The sequence below is a fragment of the Lepisosteus oculatus genome, chromosome 9 (genome assembly GCF_040954835.1).
Source record: "Lepisosteus oculatus isolate fLepOcu1 chromosome 9, fLepOcu1.hap2, whole genome shotgun sequence".
Taxonomy (NCBI): Eukaryota; Metazoa; Chordata; class Actinopteri; order Semionotiformes; family Lepisosteidae; genus Lepisosteus; species Lepisosteus oculatus.
Window position 1 is genome coordinate 37,035,018 of NC_090704.1, and position 13,246 is coordinate 37,048,263.

The window sequence follows — 13,246 nt, forward strand, 5'->3', positions numbered from 1 at the left end:
AGGTAATGGGGATTCCCCTTCACCACCACCTAATGTGCAGCATCTACCTGGATGACGCGAAGGCAGCCATAGTGCGCCAGAACACTCACCACACATCAGCTATTAGTGGGGAGGAGAGCAGAGTAATGAAGCCAATTAAAAGACAGGGATTATTAGGAGGCCATGATTGATGAGGGCCAATGGGAAATTTGTCCAGGATGCCAGGGTTACACCCCTACGCTTTTTGAGAAACACCCTGGGATTTATAAAGACCACAGAGAGTCAGGATCTTGGTTTTACATCTCATCGGAAGGACGGCGCCTGTTTACAGTATAGTGTCCCTGTCACTATAATGGGGCATTAGGACCCATAGACCGCAGGGTGAGTGCCCCCTGCTGGCCCCACTAATACCTCTTCCAGCAGCAACCTTAGTTTTTCCCAGGAGGTCTCTCATCCAGGTACTGACCAGGCTCACACCTGCTTAGCTTCAGTAGGCTGCCAGTTGTGAGTTGCAGGGTGATATGGCTACTGGCAATATTTTCAGGAGGCTTACGCATTGCCTTGGTTTTTCCTGTTTTCTATATCTCAGACATCATTAAATTTCTCCTGAGAAGATACCTGTTCAACCTTCCGGAGAGTGTGCAGATCCCAAGGCTTATCTGTCATCTTTGAGTTCATAAAAGACCATCATGCTTCACCACAAGGGACAGTCATTGACAAATAAGGTTTAATTGATCCAATGTGATTACAAAATGCCATGGGACAGTGCTTTTCTAATTTAATGTGTTTTGGTAGATCTGTGTGCAAGTTGCATTTTGTTGTCATCATCTGAACGGTTAACAAAACAGCCCCCTTGCAGAACAAAAAAAGTGCACCCCTCAAAATAGTAAGTGCCTGCTACATAATCTGTTTTGCATGTAAAGGATATAAAAAGAGATTTCATGTAAATTATAAAAAAGAAAAATGTATTCACAATTACTCTGACATAGTATTTAATCAATATATTTTATATTAATGAAAAACATTCACTTAATAGCAGTTATATGAACATTTACAATCTTTGAATGATCTAGTTACATACTTTAAACAGAACAAGTTTCCATATTACAGCTTGCACAATATTGAAGTATTAATACAATTTATCAAACAATAATAACATATATACAGTACATTTGTAATATTTCGGGTCTCTCCAAGCCAAGATAAAAAAAAAGTGAACATATAAAATTGTGCCAGTGTTAATGAATGATAACATGTAGGAAATATGGAGGTGGTATCCAGTTAAAATGACACTTGAGAGAAAATTGAGAGAAAATTATAGTTTCTGTTACTCTTTGTACAAAAATAGATACTGTGGTTCAATATTATATATGTTCATGGATGTTATGGTATACAGTATGTGCCATGGTCACTGTTCTTATTCAGCAAGTACAATTTTGAAATAATTGCTCAGTTCCTACAGTTATGTCTAGATTATGTTGAATTAAATCCTGTTTTAAAATTTATTTTAACAATAAAAAAGACAATTAAAACGCCATATAGGAGCTTGTATTCTGATTGTATTCACAGACAGTGAAAGCTTTTTAATAAAGATATTCATTAAAAATCGAGTTAGGTTGCTAAACATTTTGTCAAGTGAACACCTTTCATAATAAAGGAAAAATCTAGTATCACCATGTGAAGAATCCTGACGACATTACTGTTTGGAATGAAATTTATATGAATGTAAATTAGGTTTGTACGAATTCTGGCAAATTCTTCACAAGAACCTAAATAAGTTGTTCAGTGGGTAGCTGTGTCAGCAAGCATAGGCTCCAAAGGAAGAAGAAATAGATTTATTCCATGCTGAAAAAAGAAGAAAGAAAACACAATGTTTTGGCTATGGAGCCTTCTTTGGAAGGCTCCACAGCGGAAAAGTTGTGTTTTCTTTCTTCTCTTTTAAGCATGGAATAAACTTATTACTTGTTCCTTTAGAACCTAAATAATATTTCATTATGAGCTTTAGTTTGATAAAAAAATATAAATATGCCAAAGTTGCCTAACATGAATGATAATAAGGTTTACATTAGCCAAAGCTTGTATAATCAAAACCCATATTCCAAAGGGAGGTTCAGTTTCCATTTCAAGGTCAATGCCTTAATTATTATTAATTACCATTACAAAAACTGCTAAAATCAAAATCCATTCATTGTACAAGTTTTGGATATGGTTAAAAGTCTTGCAACGTGTTAAAAAATTACCTTTTGTTAAAACAGTGTAAAACAGTTTTCTTTGGCTCTTAAAATTATTAGCTCTAAAAGTACAAGAAATACAAATTTTTACTAAATGAAAGTTCAAGGGCTTTCTCATATTAAAGTCAAAATGTAGTAACTATAAAACTATTCAAAAGGTACCTTCGGGTAAGAAAACAATAAATAAAAATAATACAAACTTACATTTCTGTCTCAGAACAGGCACTATGAATATTTTCCAGTTATTCCTTCTACTAGGTAGTATTAGTACTAGATGAAAATGCAATTTTATTTTTATGATTTCCACCAGAATGGGCTCCTGTCTTTCTTGTTACATTACTGACACCTGCTGTAAGTAAATAAAATAGCACGTAGCAATGATCATACAAGCTGGCAAAGCCATCTGCAGATTCCCTAATGTTTTTCTGAATTCATCCTATAGTTAAATTGCAGATATTAGATATTACAAAATCCTCCCTAGCATTCAGAACTATGACTGTTTCTGAATGATACATATGAAAATATACTATACAACTGTAACATTAAAAAAAAAATCTAGTATTGTAAAATGAATTGAGCAAAACCTAAGCTTGGAAAATAATAAATTGTGCATATAACCATGTTTTATGAGACAAAAGATTCCTTTTTTTAAGCTAATTAACCTTAATGTCTGTATCTGATATTAAAAAGGTCACAGAGAGACTGGAATTCTGAGTGGCTTGCTTATGCATTTTGTTTATATATCTATTTTAATATTCAAGTTAAAAACATTTAAAATGTATTGTTAATCTTTCAGAACAGCAATATAAAAATATTTTAGTTTTTCAAGACCACTAAAACCTCACATTTTCCACAACGTTACACATTTCAGAATGGTAACTGCAGGTATTGCAAAACAACAAGAACATTCACAAAATCTCTTTTCCAATATATACATTTTTTGTCGTGGTGGCTGATGACTCTTTTACAGTTTGAGGTTTTCCATTTAACTTCTTTATTTTCCAGGCACCAAGACTCATACAAATTGTTAAGGAACCAAATATTTGCTTAGTTTATCGTACACATACATTTCAAACACTAAACACCAACACACTAATATACAGACCTATAATCAAGAACATACTGTACCCAGCTGGGAAAATTACCTATTGTAGTTTTACAGTATGTGTAATCTCTGGTTAGGTATCTGATGAAAATAAATTGGTTTCAAAATTATTGTAGTACTGAAAGATCTAAGGGAAGAATCTGTGAATGTCATGAGAAACATTTGTCATTACCATATTATATTCTTAAGATAATTAACAAAATATAATTAACCTTCTCTAATAGACTCATTCCAGGAATATTGAAGCATACAATAAGGCCTCATAAGCCACTGTTTAATTAAATATATCAGACCTCTTAGAATCAGAACCTGTAACTTGACCTGTAACTATAAGAGGTATTTTTTATTAAATGTATTAATGACTCACAATTGTTTTTAGTGTAGTATGCAATATTTGTAGCTTGAGGCTAGACATTAAATAATTGCCATTTTACAATGAAAGTCCATAAAGGATAGGACATGTTCAACGTTTTACAGCCATTGGGAAATTCTTTTCTGCTTTATTTTCAAATACACCTCAGCAAACTTTATGTTGACAATAATAAAAGTATTCTCAGAGTAATTAAGCCCATATTATTATTTACTTCTGTTGTCCTTATGTGTTAAGGTATTATTAGTACAATTTACTATTGGAGTCATTCTCAAAATAGGTTAATGAACAACAGGTTGACAAAAAGGATATATACATTTACTGAATATTATTACTAGGACATGTACAGTATAAAGTTGCTTTTCTTACGTCTTTGTACAATTCTTTTCAGAGCAGCACTACGTATTAATAATTTAAGTCCTTCAACATCTTTAGTGCACAAAAATGCTAGGTAAGGTAAAGTATTGAGTTTACACCAAAGCAGACTGTGAATCGAATTACTATACTTGTGAATTGTGTAGTCAGGAGTCCTGTATAAGTCTTGGAATGAAGAATGCTAATTGGAATCTGCCAAGCCAAAAGCATTTCAGTGAAGTTATGTTGATATTATACATGCTCAGCATGCAAAGCGAAAGGTTTCTTCACCAGCACTGGTGAACACACAGATATTAATCTGCAAGAAAAGTAAATGAACAGCAGCTGAGTAATGTTAACTTATAAATGACTTTTGTTTGTTCTTCTTTCTTTAAAAAAGGCACTATAGAAAAAATGCTCTTTGACCATCAATACAAAATAAATCAGACTGGTAAGGCTGTAACCTTTAGAATGGATCCTGAAATTTAAAATAAAACTCCTCTGTCATGTAGAATCATACCATCACATAAAATAATTTTAACCCTAATTTTAGTCATTTTCACTATGCTTACATTATAGCCGCGAGTGTTGTTTTATCGACTCAGTAATAATCAGTTTTCAATTTGTGTTGCGTTTTCAATGATTATTTTAACTATTTAGAATATGTGAGTCTGTCAAAACCCCTTTGTAGAGAACAGTTCAGATCAACAAAAAGATTCTGTATTTTTTCTAAATAAAAGGTTACCGTATTTCAATTATATTTGAGGAAATAAATGTATCCATTACTATACCTATCCGATGCACAACTTTTATATAAAATCTTTCAACCTGCTATCAATGAACTGTCATTTAAACCATCATATAACCATGATCTCTGGCGGCTTGTCTATATCTCCAGGTCAATAGGTCTGATCTCGCCTGTGTTGTGCTCTGTCACCCACTGCTCTCTGTCCTTTGCTGGGTCAACCTTCTGAAGCAGCTGGTCTACTGGTTCCACAGTCTGGAAATGGCAATGAAAAAAAACAAAGATGTACTATATTAGAAAATTGCAAGTGAAGAAAGAAGTTTACTCAGCTTAATGTTTGCCATGAAGGGTTTAAGGAGATAAATGTGTAGTTCAGTAGATTTATTTTAGGGTCGCTGCCCTATAAGCCTTTTCATATACAGTATGAACATTTCTTAGATGTTTGCAGAGACTTAGGCACTTATTGAAGGTAAAATATGAACAAAGATGGATTTAATTGATCAGGAACTGGAGAACCAAAGGTGTTATTTATTAGGATTTATTTTCAAAATAAGCTATTACATGAAAGTCTGTGTTACTGTTTCAACTGCTGAGTTGTGAAGAAAAATATGGATGCATGTTATTGTATAACTAAATGCAGGGATGTCTTGATCTAAAGCTGTGGGTCCCAAACCTAGTCCTAGAGGAACACTGCTTTTTGCTTTTTATTCTATTTAACTAGCGTTAACTGCTGATTTAATTCATTTGCTTATTTAAACTTTTATTTGTTTCTTAAGTTCATCATGAATATCAACAATACTCAGCTTCAAGGGTACTGTTTCCAACAACATCAGTATACAGAACAAAGCATTTCCTCAACTTGCTTTCCACTGCTTTGGACTGAACAGCTCTTACGAGTTGATCAACTGATGATGGACAGACACAGGTGGCAGTGACAAAGTATCAGTCAATGAGCCTTTTTCAGTATACAGATCTCCAGTTGGTAACATTTCAGGCAGCACACTTGATTAAGGAGAGAAGTTCTGACACTCAGAAACTGGCAGAGGGTTGATACTAATTACAAATCTCATTTGACCTTTTAAAAGCAAATTTACCAACGTGATTAATATCTGAAATAATTTAGCTTGTGATTAAGTACTCAGCTGGAGCAAAAACCAAACACCGCTGATATAAAGGAGTACAGGGGATTATCAAAGGTTTATTCCATGCTGAAAAGAGAAGAAAAGAAAGACAATGTTTTGGCTGTGGATCCTTCTTCGGGTTTCACTTGTACTTGAACTAGTATGATTATGGGTGTTTTCTCAAACGAGTCACATACTGTAACTGAGAACAAAGAGATATGCTGTTTGTAATATTTGTAGCATTTATCATGAAATTTAGCAAAATACAGGTGAATAATACTGGTTTCTGAGTATACACATTTATTATGCTTAGATTTTCAGTTTTACTTAATTGGATGGCTGTTATTTTCCTTGTTTTATAGCATACAGTAATGTTATCTTTACAGCACTGATTTCATTTGAAAACATTTCTATCCATTTCATTATGTGTAGTATTTCTTTAATTTCTTATTTTTATTTTTGAAAACGATTTGCTTTGGCATACAGTGTGCTTTCACTAAACAATAATCCAAGCAAGGTAATATCAAATCTATAATACTCTGTATCAGTGAAATGGAAATTTTACTAAGAGTTTGATTATATAGAAATGTTTGTTAATGTGTGGAAAAATTGTTTATTGTTCTCAGAGTTTAAAAAAGCCAAATAAATGATTTTTCCAATAACAGGTTGAAAACTTTGGTTGTTAGTAATACATTTTAAAAAGTGTAAAGGACATTGTACAGGTTTCCAGCTGTTTTCTTGTTTCCACCACCAGGGTGAAATTTTATGTTACACCAATCATAACTTTTCTCACAAAATGGAAAAACCCAAATTTAATATTATAAAAGTAAAGTAACTTCTTACTTTTTTTTAAGAATTATATCATAAAAGAAGAGTTATTATAGTAACTCAAACATGCATTCTAAACAAGGTCTATGTCTACTTTGCATGACCGGATGTTTTTTTTTGCCTAATGTGAAGGATAGAAGGAGATGTCTTACGCTTTGGTTGAACATGTCTGTTTCATGCCGTAGCGTTGTATATTGACAGAGATGCTGCCGTATCATCTCAATGCGTTCCACCTCCAGTCTCTCCAGCTCCTAGAGAAAAATTAAATTATTAGGCTATTAGGCGAAGGAATTAGATATCACTGATAGTAGTATGCTAATACATACTGTGCTTGGTAAACTGTACTCTTTCATTCTGGACAAATTGTTAACCTAGCAATTGACAATAATGACAATCTCAAAGTAAACCAGTGTATTGAGTTTTGAACCGAGCTTTAAAAGTATAAGGTGCACATTTTTGACAGTACATTTGAAAATGCATTACCATTGCTTGTAAAATTACTTTGAAGGTGTGAATAATGACCACAAATATTTTTCTGAGTGTTAGTGAATGTGAATTTTTAAATTGAATCGGTTGTATCCAAGTTAATCCATTAGCTATGCATTTATTTCATATTTGTATACCAATATGCTTTCAAACTTACATATTCCCAAAATCTGGTGAATTTACTGTATTATTTAGAAAAAAATGTCCAATACATTCCTCAAAATATCCAAGATACTAGATTAATTGTTCACTGATTCTGATGTTATCTTTATAAAGTAGTGGTGTGAAATTAGGTTAAAATCTTTAATCTTTTACAGAGAATTTGTTGTGACTTCACAAAGTAGTCTACTATAGAGTACATTAATTTGCAGTCTTTGATTTTACTATAATCTATCTCAGGGGTGCCCAACCTTTTTTAATGTAATCTGCTTTTTCATTTGCCAGTCCAGCACGATCTACCAGTGTGAATCTGAAGCTCTGATATAGGAAAAACAGGCTGTGGGCACATCAGTATAATAACTATACCCATCACTAAATTACAGCAAATAAAAAAAAGCAAGTGACTCATGCTACAGTGAAAAAGTAATGTTCCACATTTGAGGAAAAAAGTATCCTACCTTAATGTGAGCATTAGTACTGAGAAGCTTACTTGAGAACATTTATCATTTTTTTTTACGTGTTTACACTGCTGATCATGTCGGTAACATTTTAATTTAGTCCCTGCAGCTCAACATTCAGCTCGTTCAGCAGTTCAGTCAAGTCTGTGAAGAATGCTAAATCCTCTAATTGTGCATATTCACCATGTTTAGACGACTTTAGAAGCTCTTTGATTTCAATTAACAGCTGTCTGAACCATGCCGTTTGTTTTTGAAAACTCCAAACAGCAAGTCAGCAGCCACAGCAAACGCTTTTATTACTTCTCGATCCCTGAATGACGTGGCTCACGCGGAACGATGCGATGATTACCGCTTTCCCCCTTGTATTAGGCCCCATGAAAACCGACTGCTGCTTGTTGAGATCTTAATTTGTCCACTTTTCTTTTCCGTAACTCACTTTAAGCGGGAAATTTCACTTCATACGTTTTGCGCGCAGTTTTGAAATGTTGTTCTGTATTTCTCTTTTTTCGCGTAGATGCTAGCATTGCCGATTTTAATACGAAAGTACTAAGAAATAATCATGCTCCCATTCCTTACCGTGGTAACGGTAAGTTTTCGGTCTCTTTGCGTCATCATTTTCGCTCAAACACTACAACAATCTAATAGGCAATCAAACTCATCAAACTGTTGGCGAATTTGTCACGACCAGTCTATTTCGCTCTACTACTATGTACTAGCGAAAATGGGGTTCGTGCGGCAATAACCAAGAGAAGGTTCTTGGGTAGCACATACAACACTCCATTTACGGAGTTCCTGTAGCCTTTTTTCAGTATCAACCAGCACTCAGGGAAGAGATTTTACAACCCATTCTACAATGGTTAAACACACACCAGGACAGTAAAATGCATGACATTGCATGCACAGATCTGAATAATTGTTTAGGCGAGCGAAAAAAGCAAATAATCAAATAGCCCTTTTATTTTTTTCCAAACATTCTTGCGATCCATCGACTGGTTGGGCACCCCTGATCTACTGTATCTTGTTACATTCTATAGAATGTGTTCAGTGAAAATTTATAAAATATGGTTGTATATACTTACAAATAACCAAATATTATAATACATTAAGACATTTGAAACAGAAATGAGAAGTAACAACAGGGTTGTACAGTATAGTGGACAGCAAACACCATTTGGGATGATTTTTAACCTCAATATGTCTGTTAAAACGGCATCTTTCAAATAAAAATGATCAGTGAACTGTAAATGGATTTGATGTTCTCTTCAATTTCTTTTCATCCATTTTCATCCAGAACAGGTTAAGAATAGAGCATACAGTATGTTGCTACAGTTACTTAACCGGATTCAACTTAATCTTGCTTCACAAAACTGAAAATCCAGACTTTTGTCAACATTTAGTAAAGTTATTCAGTTCACTGCTTTGTGAAAGAGCCCCCTGTTCTCTAACCACACTTTATACACTTCTAATTATGACTAGTGCAGCACCTATATTTCACTTCCATTTTGTGCTAGCCTTATTGTAACATTTTGAATTTATCCTGTGGCATGGAGAGTACATGTACAATACTTACATAATTGTCTTGTCATTAACATTTAATAGACTGCAGATCAATCTGGATAAGGATGATCTGCCTGCTAAAAAACAGTTTCATTCAATTTTTTATTTGCTATACTGTAAATGCCAACATTTTACCACAGAGTGCTTTACAGACTTACTTGTACTTTACTTAAAATGAAGTCAGATGTAATAACTTTGTAGTGGATCTAAATGGCCTGCATTAAGAATTAATGTGAGATTTTTATTATTCCATTCAAAGCACTACTTCGGTGTGGCTGTTGCTTTGCCTTCATAACTTTTTTTTATAATTCTTGGAATTATACTCTGAATGTTTTTTTACTACAAATTCAGAAAGTAAAACAAAATGAAAATCAATCTTATTAGAACATACCAAGCTTGTGGTCACCATCTCTTCAAACCATTTGGACTGGGCCTGGTTATACAGGTCTACACACCTCATGAGGTCATCACCTGCAAAAATAAAATACTGTTAAATTTAAATTTACTGTCAAATTATTATGAAAATGAGGAAGCACGGTGGCACAGTGGTTAGCATTGCAACTTCACAGTGTTGGGGCTTTGAGTTCAATTCCTGATCTTGGGACCAGTGCTGGGTCTTCTCCAGGTGCTCTGGTTTCCTCCCACAGTCCAGAGACCTACTGGTAGGCTAATCGACTTCTGAGAAAAGTAGCCCTGGTATGAATGTATATGTGTACCCTGCCTTGTGCCCATTGACTGCTGGGATAGGCTCTGGCTCCCCCATGACCCTGAACTGCAAGAAGCAGTAATAAAATGGATGGACCAAAAAAATGTATAGTGTAAACAGGTCAGAATAGTTGCCTCTGAAATCTCTTCAGGTTTGCAAAACTATTTTTATTCCCATAATTACAAACGAGATGTTATATGTTCCTTATATCAGAGGTGCCTACCTGTAACCCACATGGCTCATTTTAATGTAGTACTTCTTCTCAAAGAGGTAAAATTTGAGTTTTTTTAAAAGTAATAATGCAAAAATAAAGATGAAGATCAAGTTACTAACTGGCCCATTTTGGAATAAACAGAACATCAAACAACATGTCAAGAATGACATCTATCAAGTTCAGTTATGAAAGATGGGTAATTAAACAGCCAAGACTTCATTGATAGGTGGCACATACTGCTAACTCTCCCCATTTACACATTGTTTGAGCAAGTACTGTAACTCCATCCATGAAAGATGACATACAGTATGTGACTTTTATTTAGGTATCAGGTATCTCACTCTCACCTCACCTCTCACCTATGATCTGAACCTCACAGTGCCTTCTTTCTTTCTTTCTTACCAAAAACCCAAACACACATTGAAAATCTACCTCTACCATACATGTCAAAAGCTCACTCCCCATAATTTCTATCCCTTTATTTCATTCTGTTGATGCATGTTTTTGCACATAACCTGTTACCTTTTTGCTGCTTTGCACATTGCCTGTTGTTGTTTTTTGCACATTGCCTGTTGTTGTTTTTTGCACACTGCCTGTTGTCTCTGTCTTTCTTTTGTTATACAATTGTATTGTTGTTGTTGTTTTTCTTTGTACTACTTATGTCCAAGAGCTAGCTAAACAGCATTTCCTTATACCATATACCTGTATATGAGTATAATGACAATAAACTTGAACTTGACTTGAACTTGACTTGACTTGACAATACAATGAAATGTACAAAAGTGGCATTCTTTCTTAACAAAGTAAGATTACAGAATTAACCGGATAAGTTTAACATAAATTGACAAAAGTCTGGATTTTGGGTTTCACAAAGCAAAATTGAATTGTACTGTATGTGGTAAAGTAACTATAACAACATATCCTTTATTCTCAACCTGATCCAAGCAGTTTAAGTTGAACTTAGTCTGACTTTGTGGTAAAGAGTTCAACTCACAGACCCTTCAGATCCCTGCAAAAAATGACATTACTTTTATTCAGGTATCTGCTGAGCGAATAAATGTTTAGAGATCAACACTGATAATTTTTGTTTGAAAGATACTGTTTCAGCCAACAGGATATACCATACATTCATGATCTCTTAAGCCTTCATAAGGCTGAGATTGCTGTGATTAGTGCAGTTTTTACTGCGTTCGTGATGTAACTCAGAGTGCTTCAGTAAAGAGACTGTATTGTGCAATATAGAAAGTAGTGATTGCACTAAAACAGTTTTTGCATGCTTTTACAACCTTTGACAGCCAAACATTAGTGAATACCACCAAACAGGAATTTTGTGAAATAGGTAATATTCGCATCTACAGTATAATTCTATCCACTTTCCTGTAATTGTAGCTTCTGTTCCCTGTAGCTATGAACCATTATCTAAACATTTCTTGCAGCATTTCCAAATTGAATAGGTACTCTGGACATACTCATTAAAATCCCCAAAGGCCAAACAAAGCTTTTTTTAACAGAAAATAAAGTTACTGCATCAGTACATCATCTAAAGTTTTTAAAATGAAAATTCTAGCCTAAAGACAGGAACATTGATTATACAAAACAAAATAAAGTTACCAACCATTTCCATCAAAATAAGTTTTTAAACATATGAGGCTACAATTGATTTTACCTAGTGGTGTTCATAATGTATACTGTAGCTTCCATCATCAAATTTTTCCTAATTTATCAAATGATCTATGATACATGATGTCACATCAGCAACATGTACATGACTCGTGTACATGTCTGAGGGTAAATCCAGACAAGGCATGTGACATCGTTGTCACATGTGCTATGCTGCTTAACATCCTTAAGAAAGAGAGAGTTCCCACCCTGCACACTGTAATGACATCCCTCCTGATCATCTGGATCAACAGGGTGACAGAGCTGAGAGAGACAACATATAGTAGCTGAACATCATTCTAGTGAAACAGATACCATTTTTTAAGATATACAGTATACTGTAATGCACGCACAGCATCAACATGGGCAATGCTAACAGGTTCCAGCAGATGGCAATGCAGTCCTTGTGTTTCTATTAGTACACAGTACACTAGTGTAGTGGCACCTTATTTTTATTCTGCACATGCACTCCTCCAGAATGTAAATCTTTTATGTTCACCACCGTAATGTGTTTTAAATAACATGTCAGAATACACATGATTTGCAAGTGTAATGTGGAACTGGACAGAACTACCTGATGTCACATTTTGTTAAAACCCATAAACATCTGTCTTCCATCACATAGTTCAAGAAATATTGGCATGTTTTGGGGATCGGACACAGAATATATGGAATTTATATGCGTAAATATGTAAATTGGGTTTAGAGTAATGGAAATATGTTGCTTAGCAACAGATGTCGAGAAAGATGTTAAGCTATCCAAAATTCATTTGAATCTTATTTCCCAGATATCTCTTGCACTTTTAAATAATGAATTTGACTAAGAAACGAATCTACTCTGGAGAAAAGAGTTCATGCACATTGCTTGGCCTTTTTCATGAAAAGTAAGCCTTCATCCACAAAGATACACAGTTGGAAAATATACTTTTTTTGTCCAAAAATATGATACAAATCACTTCAGAAATAACTAAAAGCTTCATTGTTGTCTGAACAATATCCTAAACTAATCCTCTACTTCAAAATGCATATGGACTATTAAAATGGGAAACTAAACAACATTTGACAGCAATACTTTTTCATCTAATTGAATATTTAGATATGCTCATCTTTTTCAAAACATGATTAATTTTCAAATTGAAAGCTGGAAGATTCCCCTTCAATATACTGTAAATAACTGGACTGAGAACTAATCAATGTGCAAAAAACAGTTAGGAACTCAAACCACAAACTGGAATAGCATAATTAGCCTAGTTACTGCCTACTTACTGTATGTG

At 34.2% G+C, this 13,246-nt stretch overlaps 1 protein-coding gene across 3 annotated transcripts in view; it reads right to left on the reverse strand.

The window, feature by feature from the left end:
- Window positions 1–684: 684 nt before the first annotated feature.
- gas7b (growth arrest-specific 7b) overlaps window positions 685–13,246 on the reverse strand; it is a 127,933-nt gene continuing 115,371 nt past the window's right edge. For all 3 annotated transcript variants that reach the window (XM_006635109.3, XM_015356698.2, XM_015356697.2), the window contains exons 12-14: window positions 9,785–9,864; window positions 6,886–6,984; window positions 685–5,039 (exon numbers count right to left, since the gene is read on the reverse strand). In XM_006635109.3, coding sequence (XP_006635172.1) covers window positions 4,926–5,039; window positions 6,886–6,984; window positions 9,785–9,864 — 293 coding nt within the window. In that variant the 3' untranslated portion in view covers window positions 685–4,925. The remainder of the gene's footprint in view (window positions 5,040–6,885; window positions 6,985–9,784; window positions 9,865–13,246) is intronic.